Source organism: Engystomops pustulosus, chromosome 5, assembly GCF_040894005.1.
Source record: "Engystomops pustulosus chromosome 5, aEngPut4.maternal, whole genome shotgun sequence".
NCBI classification, from domain to species: domain Eukaryota; kingdom Metazoa; phylum Chordata; class Amphibia; order Anura; family Leptodactylidae; genus Engystomops; species Engystomops pustulosus.
Window position 1 is genome coordinate 64093338 of NC_092415.1, and position 27029 is coordinate 64120366.

Here is a 27029-nt window from a genome sequence, read left to right on the forward strand (position 1 = left end):
ACCGGTGGAAAACCTGGGCATCGGGAAAGAGCTCAGCAGCAACCGGACAAGTGGTTTGTGACTCTTGGAAGGGTCCAAAAAACAGTTCCTCAGAGTATGCCGGATCAAATGCCAAATTTTCCTGGGAGGGGCAGACTGGGGGGAAGGAGGCTGAGGTGGAGGAGCTGAAGGAGTGCTGATTTCGGTGACATGGGTGGACTGCGTGGAAGACTGACTGGGGGACAAATGGCTAGAAGCATTGTCCGCAATCCACAACATCACCTGTTCGCACTGTTCTGGCCTCAACAGTGCTCTACCACAAGTCCCAGTAACTTGAGACATGAACCTAGGGAGTGTAGCACTGCGGCGTTCCCCTGCTTCCTCATCAGCAGGTGGTGTCTCACCCCGCCTCTGACCCCTGCAGTAGTTGGACGCCCTCGTCCTCTACCCCTAGCCCTCGGGTTCAACATTTTCAAAATTAAAGTGTAAACTGTAAATTGTGTTTTTTTGTGTTTTTTTTTGTGTTTTTTTATTTTTTGTTTTTGTAAATTTATTGTGTTTTTTGTGTTTTGTTTTTTTTTTGAAGAAATCAGAAGAAATCACACAGCAACCACAGAAGATGATGATGATTGCTATGGCTAGTTTCTAACCTACACTGACAGCACACAACAGGATTTTGTGCTGTGCCTGTGATGACTTTCAGTTTTGAAAAAAAAAAAATCGGCAGACTGTGCCTAATGCAATTGCATCACCCTCGCCGATGCAAAGCGGAGGAGTGGTTGCGAATACGTCCCACCATGTAGCTTGCAGCCTGTGTAGGGTCTGATTAGCCTCACAGCATGTCACTACATAACACTAGATAACACAGATGAACTCTGCAGTGGTAGATCCTATCTGGCAAGGCAGGAGTTAACTGTTTTATGTGATGTCATATGTGTCAGCCAATCACAGGTGTTATACTTTGTCTCTGTGAGCTGAGATGTGAGCTGAGATGTAATTGGAGGAGCAGCCACCACCTGACCAGGGGAGTTACAAGATCCCTGTTGAGGAAACTTCTAGAAGTCAGTTCTCTCTCAGAAGACAGTGCAGTGTGAGGAGAGAGTTCACTCTCTCAGATTAGAGACTCAGAGGAGTCTGTGCAGTCAGCACACCAGATCAGACCAGAGCAGGAAGAGCCTAGCCCCTGCCTCTGAAGAGTGAAGCTAATAGCTAGTTAGTGAGGAAAGGGGTATCATCCTACCTTCAAGGGTGATACCTGAAGCACTCCAGGAGAAAGCTGAAGCATCCTTCCAGGACACAGCTACCTCCCAGCCTGCCATTGCATCCAGGCTGGTGATCTACTCCTGTGGCTCCCTCCAAATACCTCTCCAGTACTCCACCATCTTGTTAAAGGCACGTTGCTGCGGTTCCTGTTGGTTCCAATAAAGAACTGTAAGTTGTTTTCGTTCAACCTCTGCCTCCGTCTGGTCCCTGCTACTCCGGCTGTCACCATCACGGGCACCCTGTCCACCACACAGAGACTCATACTCTAGACACCAAAGGGTTGCCCCAGGGAGATCCGCTATAGCAGCCTCTCCCTCATCATTTCTTGCCAACACCACCCTGCTGGAGACCTGCCAGGCTGTAGGACAGCCCTCCGGTTCCCCATACCAAGCACCGTGACACAAGCGTGCCTAGGCCGCAACCGCCAGCCACTCAGGTACTGCGGGCCCAGGCTGTCTCCAGGCCCCAAGAAAAGGCTAGGCCCCGGTGGGGGATGTTGCAAGTGGCGTCACGATCACAGGATATATACTTCTGTGCCTTATCCTGGCACTAAAGACTGTACTTTATTAAAAAACAATTGTACTGCCTAACCCTGCTGCCATTCGGGTATAGGCCCAAGTGACTTTGTGTGTTTCACATTGAACTGTATTACTGCTGCCACATGCTGTCGAGCTCCGCTCCAGCACTCAAGAGGTTAAACCCTGCAAAGAACTTTGTCAGCTCTGCTACATCCTGAAGCTTTTTACCTCAGAGGCGCGTGGCGCAGCAAGTATTTCCAGCCCGCCAAATCCTCACTGGCGGGAACTCCAGAGTCGTCACTAGGCTCCGCCCACTGCGCGAGTGGCGCGTAGCACCGTGGAGGAGGAGCTGGAGCGTGTGCGGTCGGCAACGAAGAGGGTTAATCGGCCATCTTGGATTTCGGCGCAGGCCGCGCCTGAAGCCTGCCAGCAGCGTGCGCCTCATCCGGAATTCCGGCGCACGTGTCCTGCGACTGGAGGAGAACACCGCTGAGCATCACCGAGCCCCTGCTGCCTGCCGGACATCGGGAACGGAGTCCTTCATGCACCGGAGCTGTCCTGTCACCGCGGCTGATCCTGAGTGAGTACCGCTGGGGAAGTTAAAGGGGGGTAGAGATTGTTTCCGACGCTAGGTTATTGGCTCACCTCCCAGGGAATAGTGACTGTGTCTTAAAGTGCCCACGTCCCATTCTAGCCATCGCCCATAGCAACGGACATTGTGTAACCCTACAGGCTTCCCTCAGCTAGGCCAGTCATGTCCGCCCAGGACGAAGATACGGGACTGGAGCAAGTCCCGTCCCCTGGTCCCTCCTCAGGGTACCGGAGCATGTTAAGTCCTCCAGAGAGTCCCTTCAGCCCTGCTACGGCTAGTGTCCCTGGGACCCCCACCATGATGCCTCTGACTATGCCCTACTATCCGGGGGCCCCCTGGTTACCCCACTACGAGGGAGAATCACACAGTCTCCCTGAATTCAGAGACAAGTTGTTAGCCACCTTGGCCCTGTACCCGTTCACAGAGGAACAGAAAGTGGGCATCCTAACCGGGCAGTTGAAAGGACCCGCTCTCCGGGAAGTCAAGTCTTGGCCCCGAGAACAGTGTCAGAATGTGGTCCAAATTCTTGATAGGTTGCGCAACACCTTTGACAAGTGTACTGCCTCAGAGTTGAAGCAGCAATTCTTCGGGAAAAGACAGATGCCCCAAGAGTCCCTTCGAGACTTTGCCCTCTCCCTACAGGAGACATGGAAGGCCATAACCCGTCTTGATCCCAAAGACGCTGAAACCTCTGACCAAACCCTGAGGGAACAATTCATTAGTGGACTTGTTGATAGAAATCAAAGGTGTCAACTAAATCTATTATCTCTTCTCAACATGCCTAGGCCTCCTTTCTTGAGTTTAAGGAAATTGCCATTGACATATTAGGGGACCGACTGCCTACTGGACCGCAGAAAGAGCCTGAATCTGTGGAAATGGAGGAATCTGCTCTAGCTTGGCATCCAACGCAGTCGACATCACCTACTCCTGCGGCTACGGAAGTTGCTGACTTAGCAGGACAGGTCTCTAATCTGGCAGACACCCTGCATAAAATACTCGATCGGTTGACCCAGTTGGAAGTAACTGTCTCCGCCATGAGGAGGAAACCTCCAGAGAACTCTGTACGGTCAGCTACCCCTCGTGACTCCCCAGCCAAACAGCGCCCAAGGGAAGCAAAGTCGTTAAGCACCTGGAGTCAGAAGGGACCCCGCCAGCGGTGCAGTTACTGCCGTAAATATGGGCATGAAGAGGATGGATGTCGTCAGTTAAACGACAAACCCTTGGAGCTAAGGGACGACCTCCAAGGGAAGACCCTGTAAGTCCCCGAGATGCCAACTGGATGCCCAGGTTCGTGGGGACTCGCCCCATGGTTCAGGTAACCATCAACTGAGTTACCCTACCTTCCTTAATTGATACCGGCTCTCAAGTGACCACCCTCCGGAGTGCTACCTTCGAGAAATGCCGAGGAGGGGCATCCTTAGTCCAGCCTCCCAGGGCTTATTTGAACATTATTGCTACAAACGGAAAACCCGTACCCATCCGCGGCTACTGGGAGCCCACACTAACCATTGGAGACACTGAGTTAACCAGACAGGGCGTAGTGGTGACACGAGTGCCCGAAAACGGTAACTTCCCACTGGTACTGGGTACCAATGTCCTCCGCAACTGCTACCCTGAAGTGCTGAAGGCTCTCCACGACTCCCTGCCAACAGTGCCCAACGGTTCCCGGAAGGTAATTCAGGAGACTATGCAGATTCTAGCGGCGCAACAGAAGTTTGCTGGCCCTAATGGAGAAATCTGCAGAGCCCGGATTAAGGATCCCCAACCTGTCCGCCTTCAACCTGGGACTGAGACGTTAGTATGGTGTCGAGCCTGCATGGGCGTCCAAGGTCAAGACTACCAGGCGATAATAGAACCTCTACCAGCTGATGAAGACCTGCCCATTCTAGCCGGCAGGAGCCTAGTCACGGTATCCCGAGGACAAGTACCCATTCGACTACTAAATGTGGGAGACTCCCCAGTGGATCTGAGAAAGTATCAAGCCGTAGCCACTCTCTTCAGCGTCCATCCTGAAGACTTGGTGGAAACCTCTCTGTCTGCCTCCCAGCAGTTGGAACTGAAGCAAAGTGCTGAAGGTGAGCCTGCCGAGCAATCCTGGTGGCTTGAGCTCAATATTGGAGACGACGATTTTACTCCTGCAGACCAAGTACAAGGTGTCCTGGATGTCGTTATGAGGCACCACCAGGCCTTCAGCAAACACCCACTGGATTTTGGGCAAACTACCTTGATCCAACATACTATCCCTACTGGCTCTCATCCTCCTGTCAAGGAACGATACCGGCCCATACGTCCAGCCCGCTACCAAGAGGTGAAAAAGCTGGTACAAGAGATGAAGACAGCCAACGTTATCCGGGAGAGTCACAGCCCATGGGCTGCCCCGCTGGTCCTTGTGAAAAAGAAGGATGGAACCCTTCGATTCTGTGTTGACTATAGGAAGATCAACAATATCACCCACAAGGATGCCTATCCTCTGCCTCGAATCGAGGAATCCCTCGCAGCCCTAGGGTCAGCTGCCTACTTCTCTACCCTGGACCTGACCAGTGGCTACTGGCAAGTGGCCATGGCGCCGGAAGACAGAGAGAAGACGGCTTTCACCACCCCAATGGGCCTGTTCGAGTTCAACAACATGCCGTTCGGGCTATGCAACGCCCCAGGCACATTTCAACGGCTGATGGAGAGATGTTTGGGTCATCGCAACTTCGAGACCGTCCTGCTATATTTGAACGACATCATCATCTACTCCAAGACTTATGAAGACCACCTCCACCATCTGGCTGAAGTCTTCCAAATCCTGACCCAACATGGGTTGAAGGTCAAGCCATCCAAGTGCCACCTGCTACAACCTAGCGTCAAGTACCTGGGACATGTGGTAAGCGCTCATGGAATTGAGCCAGATCCAGAGAAGATTGCAGCTGTCCACGACTGGCCTACCCCATCAACCGTACGGGACATCAAAAGCTTCCTGGGATTTGCCAGTTATTACAGGCGTTTCATCCCGAAGTTTGCCCAGCTGGCGGCTCCCCTGCAAGAGCTTCTAAGGGGCCTGCCAAAAGAGAGCCAACGTTCCCGAGTATCCATTGAGTGGACAGCCGAACGAGAAGCTGCCTTCCAGATGCTCAAGCAACGGTTGACTGAGCCTCCGGTGTTGGGATATCCAGACTACAGTCTGCCTTTCACCCTATACACTGATGCCAGCAAGCAAGGCCTAGGGGCTGTACTATCCCAGCTCCAAAACGGAACTGAAAGGGTCATAGCCTACGCCAGCCGTTCCCTCCGAGAACCGGAGCAAAACGACCAGAACTACAGTTCCTTCAAGTTGGAGTTTCTGGCGTTAGTCTGGGCTGTGACCGAAAAGTTCAAGGACTACCTGGCTGCATCATTCTTCACTGTCTTCACAGACAATAATCCCTTGGCGCATCTGAACACCGCTCGTCTTGGAGCACTGGAACAACGGTGGGCCTCCAGACTTGCCAACTTCAACTTTACCATCAAGTACCGGGCTGGTAAGACCAATGACAACGCCGACGCTCTGTCACGTCTCCCTGACCAGTGGGAGGGACCCTCCACGGATGCTCAGTGGGAAGATGTCGAGATGCCAGCGTTCTATCCCCGGTTTGTACGTCAAGATGCCCAGAGAGTTTACTCCTTACCGTCAGAGGCAGCGCCAGCTACTCCTCAAGAAGAGTCAGAGCCCCCTGCGGAAAAGGACCTCTGGATAAGTCTTCAGGCTGATAGCCGCGCCATAGGAGAAGTAATGGACTATCTCTCTAGTGGGCGAGTGCCTGAAAGAATCCGCCGCAGAAGAGCTGATGGAGAACTGTCTCAATTGTGGCGCCAGAGAAAGACTCTGAACATGCATCAGGGTCTGCTAAAGAGAAGAACTCTGGACCCTATCACTTATGACCGGCTGTACCAGATTGTGATTCCCAGGAGGGACGCCAAGATAGTACTGGAAATGTACCATGACCAGTCCGGACACTTTGGCGCTCAGAAGACTGAAGCCACCCTCCGAAGGCGCTTCTACTGGGTCAATATGAAGGCCGATATCGAAGCCTGGTGTCGGGAATGCCCAGCCTGCGCCATCGCTCGAGGAGAGCGACACAATCAAAGGGCCCCTCTACATCCCATTGTGAGCCAACGGCCCTTAGAGATCCTGGCATTGGATCATGTGAAGTTGGAGCCCAGCAGATCCGGTCGCAGTTATGCTCTCACGATCATCGACCACTATACCAAATTTGTGGTTGCAGTACCTGTCAGAGATCTATCTGCAAGGACCACCGCAGCGGCCCTGTGGAAGAGTTTCATCCTCCCCTATGGCTATTACCAGATCCTTACGGACCAAGGAACAGCATTTGAGTCCCAAGTCTTCCAGGAGCTGTGCACTCTATATGGCTGCAAAAAGCTGAGGACCACAGCCTATCATCACCAAGGCAACGGGCTTTGTGAGAAGATGAATCAGACTCTAATCAACATGCTGAGGACTCTGACCCCTGCAAAAAGGGCTGACTGGCCAAAACTGTTGCCCGAATTGGTGTACCTGTACAACAATACCACTCATTGCTCCACAGGATACACCCCGTATTATCTGATGTTCGGGAGACACGGCCATCTCCCTGCTGATATGACCTGGGACATTTAGTCCCCTGATTCCCAGTCTTTACTCCCCCAGACTGACTGGGTTCACGAACACCAGAGGCGCCTGGCGGATGCCAGAGAAGTTGTGGATCTGCGGTTGGAAGAGGCCCGAGAGAAACAAAAAAGGGACTTCGATCGTAATGCCTGTGCTGAGCCTCTTGCTCCAGGAGATCGAGTGTGGCTGCGCAACAACCATCCCACCAGTAAGCTAGATGGGCGTTGGGAGCGTGAGCCATACCTAGTTAGGGACAGTCTCTCCCCTGAAGTCTACGAGATTTCAAGAGGAGACCGTCCACTACTCCGGGTACATAGGAACCGGCTGAAGAGATGTCTTCGTCCTTTTGCCCCTATGTCCACACCTCTCACCTCGACCCCCAACTTACAGACCTCCTTGTGTTCACCTACCCCCAGTTTCTTAGAACTTGTGACTGTGCCTCAACTCTGTTTTGTTTCCACTCCAGTAAGAGGTACCCCAGAGAGACCATCATCCCCACCGCAGTCTCCAATACTGCTGCCTGTGGAGGATGATCCGGCTCCAGAGTCTGCAACCCCTGAAGCATCAGAGGCAGCTGAGACTTCGACTCCAGCGCCTGACTCAGAGGAGGACGATGAGGAGGTTGTTATCTTCTCCAGGCCGGAACTTCGGAGGTCTCAAAGGGAGACAAAAGGTAAAGCTCCTGCGTACCTGCAGGAGTATCAACTGGTGTCACACAGAAGGAGGAGGCAGGTACGCTTTTCTGACACCGAAGTACTTACCACCGAAGAAGATACTGAGTAACCCCTGATGGGCTGAAAGCCTTACCAGGTACTGTGAATATTGTACATATGTAGTATTATTTCTGCTATCCCGTTTGGGCTGAGTGCCCGCTAACCCTAAAGAGCCAGAGACTTTCCTGGGACTCTCACCCTTATTTATTTCAGTCAAGAGACATACCTTGAACTGCCCACTGTCATGTGCTATGATAGCACCCCTTCCTCTGCCACAGCAGAGATTCCTTCAAAGGACTCTGTCCCTCTCCACCTAGAGGAGACCCTTTGCATCTTTATTGCACTTTTCCCACCTCAAGGGCTGTACCCAGAAGATGGACTTTGATCTTAAAGACCTTCTGTGAGACTTTTGCCAACCTCAAGGAAAAGTTGCTGCTTTATTTATTTTTATATTGCACTAACCTTTTATAGGCTTTTCAGATGTAGTGTGGCTGTGTCGGACCGTCTCTATGTAGTATAATGTTTAATTGTGTCACATATGCCAATGTAATGCATATACACACTATATATTTGTCGCTAGGGAAGAAGTGTTTATATAACAAATATACAGGCCCTGGTGCAAGGAGTGGATTACAGTACATGACACCACACCTTTCCTACTGTACAGTTTGGTTTAATGGCGTTAGCGACCAACTGTCATACTTAGCATTTACATATCTTTGTCTTAGTCCAACACCAACCCAGGTGCCTGTCTCCAGGACCATGGGCGGTTTGTCCCTACATATCATGTAGCCTACACTTCCCAGAAGTGCCCTTGTCTACCTCTGCGCCCCAAACCATTTGTAGTCGAGCCGAGGGCGGCTCTTTCAATTGCCCCAGGGGTATGCAACACCCTTGCCGATGCAAAGCGGAGGAGTGGTTGCGAATACGTCCCACCATGTAGCTTGCAGCCTGTGTAGGGTCTGATTAGCCTCACAGCATGTCACTACATAACACTAGATAACACAGATGAACTCTGCAATGGTAGATCCTGCCTGGCAAGGCAGGAGTTAACTGTTTTATGTGATGTCATATGTGTCAGCCAATCACAGGTGTTATACTTTGTCTCTGTGAGCTGAGATGTAATTGGAGGAGCAGCCACCACCTGACCAGGGGAGTTACAAGATCCCTGTTGAGGAAACTTCTAGAAGTCAGTTCTCTCTCAGAAGAGAGTGCAGTGTGAGGAGAGAGTTCACTCTCTCAGATTAGAGACTCAGAGGAGTCTGTGCAGTCAGCACACCAGACCAGAGCAGGAAGAGCCTAGCCCCTGCCTCTGAAGAGTGAAGCTAATAGCTAGTTAGTGAGGAAAGGGGTATCATCCTACCTTCAAGGGTGATACCTGAAGCACTCCAGGAGAAAGCTGAAGCATCCTTCCAGGACACAGCTACCTCCCAGCCTGCCATTGCATCCAGGCTGGTGATCTACTCCTGTGGCTCCCTCCAAATACCTCTCCAGTACTCCACCATCTTGTTAAAGGCACGTTGCTGCGGTTCCTGTCGGTTCCAATAAAGAACTGTAAGCTGTTTTCGTTCAACCTCTGCCTCCGTCTGGTCCCTGCTACTCCGGCTGTCACCATCACGGGCACCCTGTCCACCACACAGAGACTCATACTCTAGACACCAAAGGGTTGCCCCAGGGAGATCCGCTATAGCAGCCTCTCCCTCATCATTTCTTGCCAACACCACCCTGCTGGAGACCTGCCAGGCTGTAGGACAGCCCTCCGGTTCCCCATACCAAGCACCGTGACACAAGCGTGCCTAGGCCGCAACCGCCAGCCACTCAGGTACTGCGGGCCCAGGCTGTCTCCAGGCCCCAAGAAAAGGCTAGGCCCCGGTGGGGGATGTTGCACAATCAAACCCCTAATAAATTGTCCCACTTAGGTGTTTGAGATGGATATGTGTGTCACTAAGAGCTAAATAGAACAAGTCTCCCTGCAAATTCGTCACAATATGGTACTAGCTGCACTACTAGTGCCAGCAAGGCCAGCCACAAGCAAATAAAAAAAAAATATATATATAATGCTATTGTAGCCCTAAGAAGGCATGTTGGGTTCTGGTATGGCTAGTTTCTAACCTACACTGACAGCACACAACAGGATTTTGTGGTGTGCCTGTGACTTTAAGTTTTAGGAAAAAAAAAAATCGGCAGACTGTGCCTAATTCAATCAAACCCCTAATAAATTGTCCCACTTAGGTGTTTGAGATGGATATGTGTGTCACTAAGAGCTAAATAGAACATTCGCAAGTCTCCCTTCAAATTTGTCACAATATGGTACTAGCTGCGCTACTAGTGCCAGCAAGCCCAGCCACAAGCAAAGAAAAAAAAAATATTCTAGCCCTAACAAGGGCTGTTGGGTTCTTGTAGACTCACTCCTGCCTAACAGTAAGCTAATATAACACCCTAACACTATCCCTGCAGCAGCAGCAGCTCTCTCCCTAATGGCATCCAGGCAAAGAATGATCCGAGCAGCGCGGGCAGGGGCTAGTCTATTCCAGGGTCACCTGATCAGGCCAGCCAACCACTGCTATCGACGTGTAAGTGTACCACGTGATGCTGGGTGGACTGCAGAGTCTCCTGGCTTGTGATTGGCTCTGTTTCTGGCCGCCAAAAATCAAAACGGCGGGAGATGCCATTTTCTCGAGCTGGCGAAATATTCGTCCAAGCAACGAGCAGTTTCGAGTACGCTAATGCTCGAACGAGCATCAAGCTCGGACAAGTGTGTTCGCTCATCTCTAGATGTGACGTTTTAGCTCCTCAATGGAACTATTTTCAAGCATTGAGGAGCGGAAATGTTGCATGGGTGAATAAACCTTCACACTTTTCAGGAGTTTTGCTTTCCTGTGTGTTCTTTGCAGACACAATGAGGATGTATTAATGTGTCAGACATTAGACCAAAGTAGACTAGAACTAGACGGTTTTCCGCTGCCCCAGATTAATCATTGTGTCTTGCGCTAGATAATTAATTTGGTGCAGTATGTGCCTCCTATTATTTTGTGTAATTTGCTGCACCATAATTTTCTGGCACACACACTTCATTTTCTGTCCAGTTAAACCATAGTTACCAAGGACACACCCCCTGTTATTGGACGAGTTGGAAAACTGCCTAAAAAATTCAATAAATGTGGCGTATTACATTTCAGATGCAAATTACTCCAGTTTTCTAGCGTAGACAGATTGATACATCTCTGGCCATACAAAATCTTTCCAACAATAAATTGGAAAAAAATCTAAATTTCAGATTTCATGATATAGTGTATTATGGGCTGAAGACAGATGAAGATGAAGACTGAGTGCAATTTTGTATCAATATCACCTACAAAAATTGAGTCTGTAGTGGTTTTACCCACGTTTCCTGTGCACTTTTGAAGATATGGTATTAATTAGATGTATTATATTATTAATGAGATATTTGTCCATGTGTGTTTTCTTTCAGAGCTTCATTTATGACTAAAACAGTTCCATGTGGCAATGAACTTCATAAATTTTTAATATGGGACACTGCTGGTCAGGAAAGAGTAAGTACCTAAAATATTCTGTCCATTAAACAGATTCACTGTCAACAATAAAGTTGCACTACTATAAAATGACAGCACTCTTGCCGCACATTGAATAAAAGTTCAAAGGAAACCTACCATTTAGAATGGCAGGGGTAGGCTGTAAGTACCGAGCACCAGCTCAGGGTGAGCTGGTGCCGGTACTTACTTTCGTTAGTGTTATAAACCGCGGTATCGCGGTTTTAACACTTTTTAAACTTTAGAGCAGCAGAGGCTTCGGCGCTGCGTGCGCACGATCGAGCGCGCCCCTACATAGGAAATAGCGGAGATGTTGCGTGCGCACGGTCGCGCGCAGCGCCGAAGCCCCTTCTGCTCTAAAGTTTAAAAAGTCTTAAAACCGCGATACCGCAGTTTATAACACTAACGAAAGTAAGTACCGGCACCAGCTCACCCTGAGCTGGTGCTCGGTACTTACAGCCTACCCCTACCATTCTAAATGGTAGGTTTCCTTTAAGTTACTGTCCTTGGTTAGTGCTGCAAGTGTTTTTCTTTACTTGAATATTGGACGACTTATACTACATATGATTGTTAGTCTCTCCCTATCTCTTGCTTGTTGCATACAATATAGGCAGTATGGGCGGGTACCCGGGCCCATACCCAGGCCCTCTATGAAGATTGTTGCAGCTTCAGGTTTAAGAAATAAACAGTATACTCACCTTCAGCTTCTTCTCCCCATGGCTCCGCCTTCTGCTCTTCTGGCCCGCACGCATCACTATGATGTGTCGGGGTCGCAGACGTGTGACGTCATAGTGTTGTGTGAACCGGAAGAGGAGAAGAAAGAGATGCATGGAGAAGGAGCTGTGTTGTCGTTCTGCAGAGAAGATTAGGCTTCGGGGAACGAGGTTGGTTTGTACTCTGTGGGGGTCCTAGTATATGTGAACAGCCCAGGGCCCATGGGACACTTATTTTGCCACTGGTTGCACATCCCAGACAGCAGACACTAGGGTTTTACTCACATCTAAACTGTTTAGTACTGCTTAAACCTTTTGGAATATTACTATAAAGCTGGTAGGAATCTACTAAACACTTACTGTTCTCTAATGCAACATGTCTGTGTTCGTCTAACTTTTACTTGATTCCTCCTACTCTTTCTCCCTCCTTAGACATACAGGGCCACATTTACTAATTTACATTTACTGCCTGTGTATAGTGCAAAAGGCGCCAGACTGGTGCCTGTTCCTCATGAATCTGGTGCTCCCCGCACTGCTCAGACAGTATGCACCAACTTTTTTTGGTCACCTGTAACATAGGCATACTTCTGTCGGACTCTGCATGTTAAATGTGGCCAGAACGCCTATTTCCCTGCAGAAATTTGTGTCAGGTATAGTTTGGTCGCGACACTTCTTAAAAGGAAACCTATAATCTGGCTCCCCCATGTCCCCATAGAGATTAGTGTACACATTGCCAAAGAGTTTTTATGGTAAAACTGGTCTTTTCCAAAAAAAAAAAGATAAGTTAGATGAAAGTTACCTGTCTGTATACAGAGCTGTGTCCCTAGTCCCATAGGAGAGGCCAGTGAGGAGTGGAGCAAACATATATGACATCCTGAGGGGAGAAGCGATGGGGGGAGGGGCGAGATATGGGGGACATGGTTGTTTTTTTTAATTTGAAATTGATGCTGTTTCCCAAGGGTTGTGGTGGGTACTGCTTCTCAATGGCCACTTTCAGGGGACGAGTAACACAGCTCTGCATACAGAAAGGTAAACTCTCATCTAACTTATATTTTTTTCAGAAAAAGACAGCTTCACTATAAAAACGATTTTGCAATGTGTACACTATTCTCTATGGGGACATGGTGGGAGGAGGGCGGGGGGGGGGAAAGGGGAGAAAAAGGACTCTGATGACAGGTTCCCTTTAAATGCATGTGCAAGCAGTTTGCACATAAAAGAACATGCAAAGAAAACTGGTGCAGGATATCTGTGCCATAAAGTAAAATCTGCCTTTACTCAGGACAGATCTAAGGACTGATAAGAAGAGATTTCCCTTATATTAATATAACTTCTATTACAGTTTCTTGTTCACCTGAACTACTATTTTATAAAAATTTCTGAAATGCCAGGTTCTCTTTAATAATAGTGGTAATAGTTAGTATAAGCTAGTCTGGTTGTATATATGTAGAACAGCCTGGTGGTTTTACACTGATCAGCAAAAGGTCAACAATGTTTTGAATGTTTAGGTCTTAGGCTCTGTATCTCACCGTTCCCTACAGCTTTGAGCGTGAGACTGCCATCATTTTATAGACAATCTTCTTGTCATGTTGGTGGGCTTGCAGGCAGAATATAAGAGTCAACAAGTCGGCTCATTGCAAGGTCTATCAGCTTGGCATGATAAAACTGTATTTGTACCCCAGTGAGACGACAAGTATACACCAACTTTGGGAATGTGTAGGAGAGACCTAGGATCAGGTCAAGACATGCTTAAATCTTATGGAGAGCAGACTCAGAAGGATTCAGGCAGTGTTGAAAGGCCAATGTTGATTTACAGAATCTGCATAACTAAACATATGATAAATAGTTGCAAGCCACATTTGTGTATTCGATAGCCAAGATGATTGCCTACAAACCAATGGTAGTCCTACTTTCAACGCTATAGTAGAAGGTGAGATATAGCCTGATATAGCCTGAAAGTGAAATTTAAAACATTGTTAACCTTTTGCTCCTCACTGTATGTATTATAATGAATTCCCCCAGCACCGCTTCTTCCAGGTTATTAAATTATCTCTACAAAGGCCCTTTTGACTAAGCATTGTTCAGTGCCAAAAAGTATTTTATTTTCTACCAAAACTGTTCTAGCAAATAACTAACTGTAAACTACATTATTTATCAACTTAAATTTAGAAATTAAACCACCAGGGTAAAGCAGAGAAGTGCCTGAGCCCTCGGCAAAATTACTAACAAGAACTACACATTTGTGCTATGAGGAGGTGCACTATGCTAAATTGTATGTGGCCTGGTGGTAATTGATGGTGTAGAGGACGGTAAATTAATTATAATGGCCACAAACAATAAGTGTCAGGGAAGTACTATGGGTCCGCCGGAGTATGGAAATAACAAACAGTGTATGATCACCTCTCGGCACCAAAAAAGCATGTGTCGCAATTACGCCACTCTCTGCTCCAAAACATTGCAGAACATTTGTAGATTTACCAGGAACATCTGAAGGAAAACCTGCTTCTAGGTAGGCTAAGGACACATGGTCCTAAAAGACTGACAGCCAGATTTCTGGGGAACAGCCATGTAAGGCCAGGAGTTATATACTGGGATAAGGGAAGAGCATAGTTGGGTCAGTGTTATCTCTTATGGACTATATAATTGAGCAGGCTCCATTGATCCCCATATTCCACATATGCATAAACTGCATATATAACTTTAGCTAAAAACTGGGTAAGACAAAACCATGCCTCTCTTGCTATCTTGTAAGGGAGCCCCCCTAATCATAACATATGACTTTCGGGAAGCCTAATGACATGATGTGGGATTCAAGCCAAACCAGTATATCTATTCCAGAAGGAACATATTCCCAACTGTAGACCACACTGTTTCGATGTGGTTGTGTCACTTCAGTACAGCGTAGGGATCTGGTTTGGCTGAATGAGAGGCTTTTGACTAGGGTCAGGGCATAAGAGTTACAAGGTAGCAAAAGAGGCATGGATTTCCATGTTCCATTCTCGAAAACCTATTTGCATATTTTTCAGAAAAAAGATCCTCAATGGCTCCACATGCCTGCAAAGTGGCCTTAATTGGGAATGTTTCTGTAAGACCTCTTATACCCTGTATGATTCCCTAGTTGGGATAAGAGTTGATGGTACTTTTCATTCTCAGCTTTGAAGTTTGTTTAGCTGATCTCAAAGTTAAAGTTAAACCTCTGTTATTTTGGTAGATATCATGTTATTCGGTGTTGGTCATTTTAATTTGATCATAATAAAGAATAAGATGTTTTAAAAGAAGTCTACTGTCTGAAATCGACTTTTATTTATTAGATCCAAAGTTCCCAGTCGCTGCCTTATTTTTTAATATTTATTTTATAAGCTTTATTTTGTGTATATGCAAATTAATTTCAGAGGCTACTTGGGGCATGGAGTAACCTCTGTTAGTAACCTCTCTGCGTGTCGCACAGGCGCAATGGCTCCCAGCACATCTTGGCTGAGTAAAGCCGACAGAGGACCAGGAGCTTATGCACATGTCTAGAGCTCACCTCTAGCCAGAGACACTCCATGGAGGGTGTAGACCCCATAAGATTCATGGAATTGTGAATACATGAAGTACTACCGAATGCTGAACTGTCTACCAGCTTCGCCATAGAGCGAGCCCACAGAGTACCAGCGAAACCACCGATACCAGGGGCTCCTCCTCGCCCTATGCTGGCACGAGTTTTGTGTAGTAAAGACCGCAACGCCATTTTAAAAGCTGCTAGACACATTTGCACCATTTCCAGAATACCACTGTAATTTCTTGGCTGCTCTGCAAAAATCTAGAGACTTGTTCCTGGGAGTAAAGAAGCGTCTCCGAGAAATGCAAATACCATATTCCATGGCCCTCCCAGCCCGGCATAGAGTTGTATATGCTGATTAGGTGTCATTTTTTGCCTCGCCATTGGATGCAGACAACTGGCTGAACACACTACGCAGACCGTCTCGTTAGCAAAGTGATTGGGCCAAGCTGCACTTCTCCATCAGGTGGACTTTCTTATTGTCTAATGACGGAAGAGGATGAGTATGCCTACCTGGACTTCGGGTGTTTAAAGGAAACCTACCACTTCTGAAGGTAGGTATGAGATGCAAACACCGGGCACCAGCTCAGGGTGAGCTGGTGCCGGTGCTTAGTCTCCTTAGTGTTAAAACCGCGGTATCGCGGTTTTAACACTTTTTAAACTTTATAGTAGAAACTGCTTCGGCGCTGCGCGCGACCGTGCGCGCGCAACGCCTGCGGCATTTCCAATGTAGGCGCGCGCACGATCGTGCGCACGCAGCGCCGAAGCAGTTTCTGCTAGAAAGTTTAAAAAGTGTTAAAACCGCGATACCGCGGTTTTAACACTAACGAGACTAAACACCGGCACCAGCTCACCCTGAGCTGGTGCCCGGTGTTTGCATCTCATACCTACCTTCAGAAGTGGTAGGTTTCCTTTAAAATAATCTTCATAGTGTCTGTTAGATTCTTCTCCTATGTACATATGCTATTGGCATTGAGGGGTTCTCCCCGAGCACCCAAGTATATGTACAGAATAGATAGAGATGTTATGGCGCAATACCAGATTGTCATATTGGAGTATATCTCTCCTTAGGGAGCTATGTGCATATAAACAGACACTTAGTGTATATGTTAGGGTTGCGAAAAGCAAATTATATATTAATGTCTTCCTCATGGGGGAGAGCTGGGTTGATAATGCAAGCTACCCCGTTTTAGTGCTAATTCGGTTAGTGACGTTCTGAGTAATAGTCAGCTGCAGTCTGTCCCTTGATATAGCCAGGTTAGCGTGGACTAACCCGAGGATCGAGTGTAGCTTTTTCTGCCCAGTATTTTAGGGATTTGATAATGCTTTGTGCTTACCGTATATACTCGCGTATAAGCTGAGTTTTTCAGCACAAAAAATCTGCTGAAAAACCTCACCTCGGCTTATACACGAGTCAATGAAAAAAAAGAATCTTACATACTCACCCTTCGGCACCCCGTTGGCTGGCTGTATACTATTTTGGGCTGGCTGGCCGTATACTATTGGGGGCTGGCTGGTTGTATACTAATGGGGGATGGCTGGCTGTATACTACAGGGGGCTGGCTGGCTGTATACTACTGGGGGCTGGCTGGCTGTATACTACAGGGGGCTGGCTGGCTGTATACTACAGGGGGATGGCTGGCTATATGCTACAGGGGGCTGGCTATATACTGGGAGACTGTGACCAATGCATTTCCCACCCTCGGCTTATACTTGAGTCAATATGTTTTCTCAGTTTTTGGTGGTAAAATTAGGGGTCTTGGCTTATACTCGGGTCGGCTTATACTTGAGTATACTCAAGTAACAAAGTTTCTTTGTTAATGTTTTGTTCTTGTTGACATGCCCAGTCTTGTGTGATGTAATGGCTTTTTCCGTTCTGTCATGGAACGTCAGATGTCTAGGAGAGGCGCGGAAGCGAAAATTAGTTTTTGATCTAATCAGAAGCCATACCTCCTCTATTACATGTCTCCAGGAGACACATTTCAATCCTAATACAACAAGACACTATTCCTATTTTGATTACCTGCGTCGTTGCCATGTGTGGATTTTAGCACTTGAATATGCCTGCATCTTCGCTATCATGTCGCTCATTACCAGTGTTTTTTATAATAGTGTGTTACAATGGCTACCAATAAACAAAGGTTCTCGGCGGCAGAGCGCACGCGCATTGATGCATTGACAAGCTCCATCGTATGTATCTCACTTCCCCTCTTGCGCTATTGCTGGGGCATGACGCCAATAGGGTCTGGCACTGCTTGTGGAGCATATTTAAGGTGAGCGCAACACCCTATGGTCACTTACCCCTGAGGAAGTCGTCCTAGGACGACGATACGCGTGGGGAGCCTCTACCACTGCTCCAACCTCCCTTCCACCTGTATGCCCACTCCATACGAGTCTGGTATGGTAGCCACCATATTTTGTTTCGTTAGGGATTGCATTTTGTACTACATCATTCAGCACTTAGCACTTTTCTCACTCATGTGTACCTGTTACACGTGTCGGGCACTTGCACTATGTTTATTATAGCTTTTACAATAGATATTCAAGATATCCCAGCTTTCATTACTGTATTGCATATTGTACATTTGGAGATAGGCAACATGGTTTAATTTTCTTTATTCGGGTCTACTTTGGAGATTTTGTATTTTCAGGGAGGATTATAGACATCACTTAGTGTCTGGACAGTGGTATTTAGCGCTGACCCATACCCGGGTCTCCGCCTGAACATTGACTGTATATATATTTTTAAATGTTTTTAAATGTATGTCCTATTTTTGTGCAATCCTTTGCCTTGCTTGAGCTAGATTTGGGATTGGCACAGGTTTTAATAAATGGGTTTCCCTTTGTATTGTTATCCTTAAGCCCGAATAGCTATTAATAATAACCTATCAGCTTCATTCCCCTTAGCCCGAGGCACACGTCAGGGCTTCCCTTTATCGACCCTTCTTTTCGCATTAGCTATAGAGCCCCGAGATTGTTCCTGTTGGATGATTGATAGAATGTTATAAGAAAAATATAGTACTAAAACATCAATGAATGTTTTCAAGGATATGCAAGATAAGTATTAAAAACTACAAATTTTAATTGTTTTTGCAGTTCCATTCCTTGGCACCAATGTACTACAGAGGCTCCGCAGCTGCTGTTATTGTATATGACATTACAAAGCAGGTACGGCATATCACCTCATATTTTAACCATCTGGTATTTCATTGACTACATTTAATATAAAATAACTGCTACAACAGACATGTATACATATGGTAAATCAAAGGCAAAATTCCACAATGACTGGGATATTACATCAGAATATACTATACACATATTTAAAACCCATAGACTTATATACCAGAAAAGAGGCATAAATGGAGATTGGATGAATTCTAATAGGTCACAATTTTTTTGTTTTGGAGGGGGGAGGGTGTTAGAAGAATGGGGTAAAAATAGCATTTGATAGTATACTTTGGTATCAGATTTGATAAAAAATTGTAAATGAAAAAAATATTTTTTGAACCTTTTTTTTTTTACAACTATCCAAAGCAGATAAAAAAATGTAAAAAAATATGTATTTGACTATTAGGGGTCCTTGATGAGGAACCATGACAGCATCACGTGCACATATTCATTAGGGAGGTTCTTTTCTTTGCCAGAAAGGCAATAGCTCTGCATTGGATGGCACATTGTCCTCCTTCCCTTTCAATGTGGAGGAAATTGGTGAATTTGGTTACTCCTCCCACTAGGATGAAATACTGTATGCAAATGAGCTTGAAGGGCTCCAGGCTCCATTAAAGGGGTGTGCCCACAAAAGGAAATTCTCAAATTTCAGCCCCCTAGTGATGTTTCCACAATAAAGATAATTTTTAACCCCTTACTTTACAATTTACCCAGTTTTAGCTCCTATCACTCAGTGATGGTCAGTTCAAAATTTCATGAAACTTCATGAGCTCTATAGTTCTATGTGCTGACAACGTGGTAAGATTATCAGGCAACAGGTTTATACACACTTTCATTTATATTCTGAACATTGTACTAGTATCGGACACATAGAAAGAGAGATGAGACAGATCAGAGATGAGATGATGAGATCCATGAGATGCATATTACACACAATGACACAGTCAGCTCTGCAACATTTCAGCTCTCACAATATCAGATCTAATGTGCCTCCCTCCCCTTTCCTCCGGATAAAGAACTTATCTGTCTGTAGCCCGTAGCTCTCCTCTGGCTGCAGGAAGTCAGTGAGTGTGTATCAATGGAGCTCATCCTGGAGTGCAGGAGGGAGGGGTCACTCCAGGGAGCAGAGGGAGAAAGAAGCTCCACAGTGTCTGGCAGGATGGCTGCCGACCCTAAAGTCAGAAGATACAGGGTCAGAAACCAGGGGCAACTGAAATTGTATACACCGGGACTTATAGAGACAGGTTGTAATTATATCTGTGAAATACTATATTTTTGTTAATAACAGTGAATATGAGACTTATTTTGTTATATCAAGTACTGTATATTTAATAAACTTGTCTTAGTCGGAATAACACCTTGTGAGCCTGGAGCCCCTTAGGCTCATTTGCATACAGTTTTTCTTCCTGGAGGTAGATGCCTTTTAACACATGCTCAGAATATCTGGTGATAAAGAATTATGCACATAATTGAAGGATAACTAACTAGTATTATGATTGCCTGTCATTTTGTCATCAACTATCACAAGATGCTTACTTGAGTGAATTGCCACAGTCCACCTGAACTTTATATGTGAGTTAACTCATCCTAGTCAAGGGGGTGGTAACGTTTTATATTGAAACAGCTAAGAGACCCAATCCATGAGAAAACATTGCCGCCACCTTGGTGATCAAAAGCCAATTCATTTTGTTGTAATAAATTAAATAACTGGAGTAATTACACTGTGTATGCCATCCAGCATTTTGCACTTGGCTCGGGGGCCTCTTTTAATGGAAAATATATACATCAGTACCTATTCACAACATTTCAAATTACCTAATCACCAAATTACCAGTACCTATTCAACACATTCCAAATTATTACGCAAATGATATTTATCTCTGATTTTCCTAAATGGTCCATGCAAATGACAGTCATTATAGTCAAGTGTTTATTGAATTGTATTGCACTAACCTCCCAATGATAACAGTATATTCTTCGAAATTAAAAAATACCTCAAAATGCACAGTTCCAAATTATTATGCACAGAGTTTCAAAACATTTTGTAGCTTGTAATGAACACATTTACTGCAATCAAAAGCTCTTTGAATCCAAAACATCCTAACAGGCCAAGTTACATGTAACATAGATCCCTTCTTGGATATCACCTTCAAATTTCCTGCATCCATTGAACTTTTTTTGAAGAGTTTCTGCTTGAATTTCTTTGCATGATGTCAGAATCGCCTCCCAGAGTTGCTGTTTCGTTGTGAATGGCCTTCCACCTTCATAGATCTTTTGCTTGATGATATTCCAAATGTTCTCTATAGGGCAGTGATGGTGAACCTTTTAGAGACCGAGTGCCCAAAATGAGACCCAAAAAACACTAGCTTTTCCCAAAGTGCCAACACGGCAATTTAGACAGTAACAAACTTATTGCTACCAGAATTTTGGAGCTCCAATCCGACCCTGTCTACACCTTTTCACTCCTCGGACAGGACCAAGCAGCACAGGATGGGCACTACCTGGACTGCCTGAGACTGCAGGAAGATGCAATGTCCGCTAAACTCTGTGCCTGGGAGACAGCCCGTGTGCCCACAGAGAGGCCTCCGAGTGCCATCTCTGGCACCAGTGCCATAGGTTCGCCATCACTGCTATAGGGTATAGGTCAGGGGAAGATGGTGGCTACACTATGAGATTCTCTCCTTTTATGCCCATAGTAGCCAATTTTCTTTCTTACTACTACACAACTATAGTAGATATCTTTGTTCTTAGCCCTACTTCCTAATGCTGCTAATTAAAAAGAATGACATTATTACAGCCACCCCGACATGTTTCGCCGGTTATGGCGTCCTCAGGGCCTAATGGTGCTGCATAAAATTGTAGGGTGAAAGAATCTTTTTAAAGTCTATATATAAGAAAATCCAGTCAAAAACATGACTATGTGGGATGCTCCTTTTGAATAACATAGCAGCCAATGACACAGGTCTCTTGGCAGCATGAAACGGTGCATTGTCCTACATGAAGATGATTTTGCTCAGGAAGGTATGATTCTTCTTTTTGAACCATGTAAGAAAGTGGTCAGGCAGACACTCTTTATACTTTGCCAAGGTCATTTTCACACCATCGGGAACGCTGAAGGGGCCTACCAGCTCTTTCCCCATGATTCCAGCCCAAAACATGACGTTGCAGACTTGTTGGGACACGGTGGCCATCTACCAACCATCTACTACTTCATCCATCTGGACCATCCAGGGTTGCATGACACTCATCAGTTAACAAGACTGTTTGAAAATTAGTCTTCATGTATCTCTGGGCCTGCTGCAACTGTTTCTGCTAGTGAGCACTACTTAGGGGTGGCCTCTGGACTCCAGAGGCACCAGCAGCTTCAAATATCTGTTTGTTGGTTTGTAGTGGCATTTTAGCAGCTGCGCTCTTACAGTAATGCTGCAAATTCAACAAATGCCGATTTACAGTTCTTTACAACCTATAAAGTGTTTTGAAACTCTGCTATGCACAATAATTTGGAACTGTGCGTTTAGAGTTTTTTTTTTAATTTTGAAGATTATACTGTTATCATTGGGGGTTTGTTCAATAAAATTACATTTATACTCTAACAGGGGATGACTTTTATTATACTGACTGTCATTTGCATCAACCATTTAGGAAAATCAGAGATAAGTATAATTTGCATAATAATTTGGAATGTGGTTTGTATGTCATAAATCTATGCAAAAGGCAACAAAATGATCATTTTCTCAAGTAATCTATTTAACTTGACTACGATTATAAAGATACATGTCTGAGTTTTAATATACAATAACTTGCCTTTCTAATCTAGATTAAGTCACTGGGCGGGGTGTGAATACTGATAAAGACAAAATGAAATGTGTGATCTAATTTGTACAGGACTCTTTCCATACACTGAAGAAATGGGTGAAAGAACTGAAAGAACATGGCCCTGAAAACATTGTAATGGCCATTGCTGGAAATAAGTGTGATCTCTCCGACATAAGGTAGCAAAATCAGTGGGATGTAGTCACATGTTTAAAGCATATGCGTAGCACCCGTCCTACATGTTTTGTCTCTAAAAATCCGGTTGCACACACTGCGTGATCAGCCTCCGATCACTGTGATTGATTACTGTGCCAAGACTGCCTAGTAAAGTAACAGGGACTTGTTGCATCATATATCAATATGATATAAGGAATCCCCTGAAGTGTTGTCAGCCCATGAAACAGGACTCTGTACAGTCCCTGATCACAGGCTGATCGCGCTGTATGTAATATTGCCCTTAGGCTGTAGATTTCAAATACAGCCTAGAGCGGCAAGGAGGAACTTGGGCCGATTGCATAAGTATTCACACTGCAGTCGGAATGAGGACTACATGTTATGAATTATTTTCCTGCAAGTTAAACCATGCCTTTTTTTAAATAAAAACCTGTTGAATAAATTATTCCGAGCTCATATATTCTTAAATATTGTCCCCAAGAGGGTACGTAACTTTTAAATCTGTAATAAAAATGTATTAGCCAGGCTGGGGAGGGCTTTTTAAAAAATTCAGCTGTACTCACCTGCTCTGGGCCCCCGGTGTCCCGTGCCGCAGTCTGTTGGAGCTGTGCCCTTGTTTACAGGGTCATGGAAGCTCCACTCCCACAACTTCTGGGTGGCCTGGTACACCCACCCGTCTTCTGTCCCAGAGCCCGATTTAGGGCTGGGAGAGGGGACTGAGATGCCCACCCGGAAGTTGTTAGAGGGGAGCTTCTATGCACTATAAACAAACAGGGGCACAGCTAGGACGTATGACGGCACGGGACACCGGGAGCGCCGGAGAAGGTGAGTACATTTTAATTTTTTTCAAATGCCCTCCCCAGCTCGGCTAATAATTTTTTTTATAACAATCGCAATGAGCAATCATAAATACTTTTTAAGCTCAGTCAGCTTAATATATTGAATATTAAAAAATTTGCAACTCAATGCAGCATTAGATGTATATATAAATATTTTGCAATGAAGAAGAAGATTTTGTTCCAGCAATGGTTCTTTCTACTTTTATTATTAAAGGTGGTAGTATTAAAAAGAATGATAATAAGCCTCCTGCTTTGAATAAAAACACATACTTTTGGCAACCTCAAACCTCTGGAATTTTGAAGCATGTTAATTCTTTTAACATTTTCCAAAAAAATTGGCCACTGGCCACAGTGTATTAGGGACCTCTTGTGGTCTTGAGTGAGAATACATTTTAGATGAAGTTACAAATATTCTTCATCCAAATCTGTAATTGTTTTTGTAGATTTTTCTATGTTGACAAAATTGATTGAAAAATAAAGTCTATGCTTCCAGATCATATGTCATAACTTTCATACCTGGCATTTTGTTTCAGGGAAGTATCAATGAAAGATGCCAAGGAATACGCTGACTCTATTGGAGCAATTGTTGTTGAAACTAGTGCAAAGAATGCCATCAATGTCGAAGAACTCTTCCAAGGCATAAGTAAAGTTTGACAATCTTATTTTATGTAAACAGGGAAAGGTAGAATACTACCCAACAAGCAGAATGCCCAAAATTTCTCATTATGTTAACGGTTTGTTGCAGTGGCGTAACTAGGAGTGGCTGGGCCCCATAGCAGGCTTCGGCATTGGACTCCCCTTCCCACTTAAAAATTATATATATTATTTGTATACTCACACATGCAAGTTACAATTACACATTTATACACTTATGCACATATGCTCATATAGAGCATATACACACACACACATACAGTGACATTTACAAACACACAGCATATATACACACATACAGTATATGCAGACGCCATACACCGTATACACATACAACATATACACATCATAGATGCATCATATATACATCACATATATGTTATATACATATTATGATGTACAAAGTGCAGCATAATATGGATATAATGATGCAAATTCTCCACTCTTTAGTGTGTCAGGTCGGATGCTGGGGCCCCCGGACACTGTGGGCCCCATAGCGGTTGCTATGGCTGCTACCACTATAGTTACGGCCCTGGTTTGTTGGCATTTAACATATACAGCAATCGCAAATTTTACAGATTTACGCAGGAGGTTTAGTATTTCTCTTGGCAATTTCACCCAGTTGCCACAAAGTGGACTTTGTGCACTATTTGTGCCCTACAGGTATTTTTCACACAGTATCATTCTGGTGCATTGGTTGCTTGTATTTGCAGCAGCTTTTACCCCATTAAACTACTAGACCCCTCAGGTAGTATGAAATGTCCTTTAAAGAAAGCCCCCTTTTATGTGAACGTTCGCCCATTTATTTATGAAAAAAAAATATCTCCTCCAAAAAAAAACATTGGAACTCTTTAACATATTCAGGGGATTTTTAGATTGTTTTCTTGTTACACATTGTACTCAAATTAGTTGGAAAATTTGGATGATATGTTTTGTGTTATTTAGTTTTTTTTCTCCATTCTCCAATTTTCACTTTTTTATGTTATGTGTTTTTATATTTGATTGGGAAATTTTGTTACTTTTTAAAAACTTTTTAAACTGTTTTATTTTGTAATGTATTGCAGCATATTACTTTAGTCAGCCTATGCTTCCTACCAGAGGAAGCTAGTAGTTTAATTGAGTAAGATCTGGTTATGTGTTAAACTGTTGAGACCACCAATACCAACTTACCTAACCTCTGTATGCCTATAATTTTATACTGAGGAATATCCAGTTTTTTTTGTTGGTTTCTCTAGAACAGGGGTCTCAAACTCGCGGCCAATACTTTGCGGCCCCCACCTGGAAAAGCACTGCGGTCGGGTCACGCTGCATGGAGAGGGCTCACGGGCTGAGCCCTCTCCATAGCCGGTAAGTCTTTGCTGCATATTGCAGCAAAGGCTTACCGGTAACACCCGCGATCGGTGCTAGCACCGATCGCGGGTGTTTGCACAGCGATAGCTGCCGGCAAAGCTGCCAGCAGCCTCAAAAAGATAGCGGCGCATGGGCGCCGCCATCTTACCTGGGATCGCCGCTCCCCGTGACGTCATCGGGGGGCGATCCGTCTCCATAGCCTCGGGTCTTCGGAAGACCCGAGGCTATTGTAATGAATGAGGAGGAAAATCCCCATATACTGCCATACTGCAGTATGGCAGTATATGATAGGATCGATCAGACAACCTAGGGTTAAAGTACCCTAGGGAGTCTGAAAAATAGTATAAATAAAAATACAAAAAAGTTTAAAAAAAAAAATTTTAATAAAAAAAACCTAAAATTTCAAATCACCTCCCATTCCCTAGAACTGACATAAATATAAATAAACAGTAAAAATCATAAACACATTAGGTATCGACGCGTCCGAAAATGCCCGATCAAAATATGATAACGGTTTTTCACTGCTTTTAACCCCGTAACGGAAAATAGCGCCATTTTGAAAAATATAAAAAATCTATAAAAAGTGATCAGTACAAAAGGTCGTACAGTCCTAAAACTGATATCATTGAAAATATTATCAAATTTCGCAAAAAAATACACCACCCACAGCTCCGTACACTAAAGTATGAAAAAATTATTAGCGCCAGAATTTGGCAAAATCAAAAAAATAAGTTTTGTACAGGAGGGTTTAATTTTTGTAAAAAACATTATAAAACCTATACAAATTTGGTATCCCCTTAATCGCACCGACCCAAAGAATAAAGTAGACATGTCATTTGGGGCGCTTGGTGAAAGACGTAATATCCAAGCCCACAAGAAAATGGCGCAAATGCGTTTTTTCACCATTTTCATTGCATTTGGAATTTTTTTCCCGCTTCCAAGTACATGGCATGGAATATTAAATACCATCACTGTGAAGTGCAATTTGTTACGCAGAAAACAAGCCCTCACACAGCTCTTTACGTGTAAAAATAAAAAAGTTATAGATTTTTGAAGGTGGGGAGTGAAAAATGGACATGAAAAAACAGGAAAGGGCCCGTAACCGGTTAATCCCCTTCCCTCCGGTACTTGAAGAAGATGAAGTCGCCGCTCTGAACGCCCTTGGTGCAGGTCAGAGCGGCGACTTCATCTTCTTCGATGGGAGGGACACGGGGAGGCAAGTACCGGGGGGGAGGGGGGGCGATGGAGTGTCCCTGACTGGGCTCAGTGCGGTAGGAGCTTGGGACCCCTCGGTGCACAGGACGCGTTCATAGAGAAAAAACATGTCTCCCAGCTCGGGGCTTTCCTTGCGCTGGGAGACGCCATGACATTTGAATCTGAATAATGATATTTTGTAAGTGCATTTTGTGTGGAAAACTTGATGCGGCCCAGCCTTACCCAGAATCTACCTCAAGCGGCCCCCAGGTAAATTGAGTTTGAGACCCCTGCTCTAGAACGTGGTGGCGAACTATGGCCCTTTCTGTGGCATCCA

At 45.2% G+C, this 27029-nt stretch overlaps 1 protein-coding gene across 1 annotated transcript in view; it reads left to right on the plus strand.

Annotated features, from left to right (window-relative positions):
• RAB31 (RAB31, member RAS oncogene family) overlaps nucleotides 1-27029 on the plus strand; it is a 52338-nt gene that overhangs the window by 19872 nt on the left and 5437 nt on the right. Inside the window, exons 3-6 of the mRNA XM_072152242.1 lie at nucleotides 11168-11249; nucleotides 18594-18665; nucleotides 22554-22660; nucleotides 24028-24137. Of these exons, the coding sequence (XP_072008343.1) occupies nucleotides 11168-11249; nucleotides 18594-18665; nucleotides 22554-22660; nucleotides 24028-24137 (371 nt within the window). The remainder of the gene's footprint in view (nucleotides 1-11167; nucleotides 11250-18593; nucleotides 18666-22553; nucleotides 22661-24027; nucleotides 24138-27029) is intronic.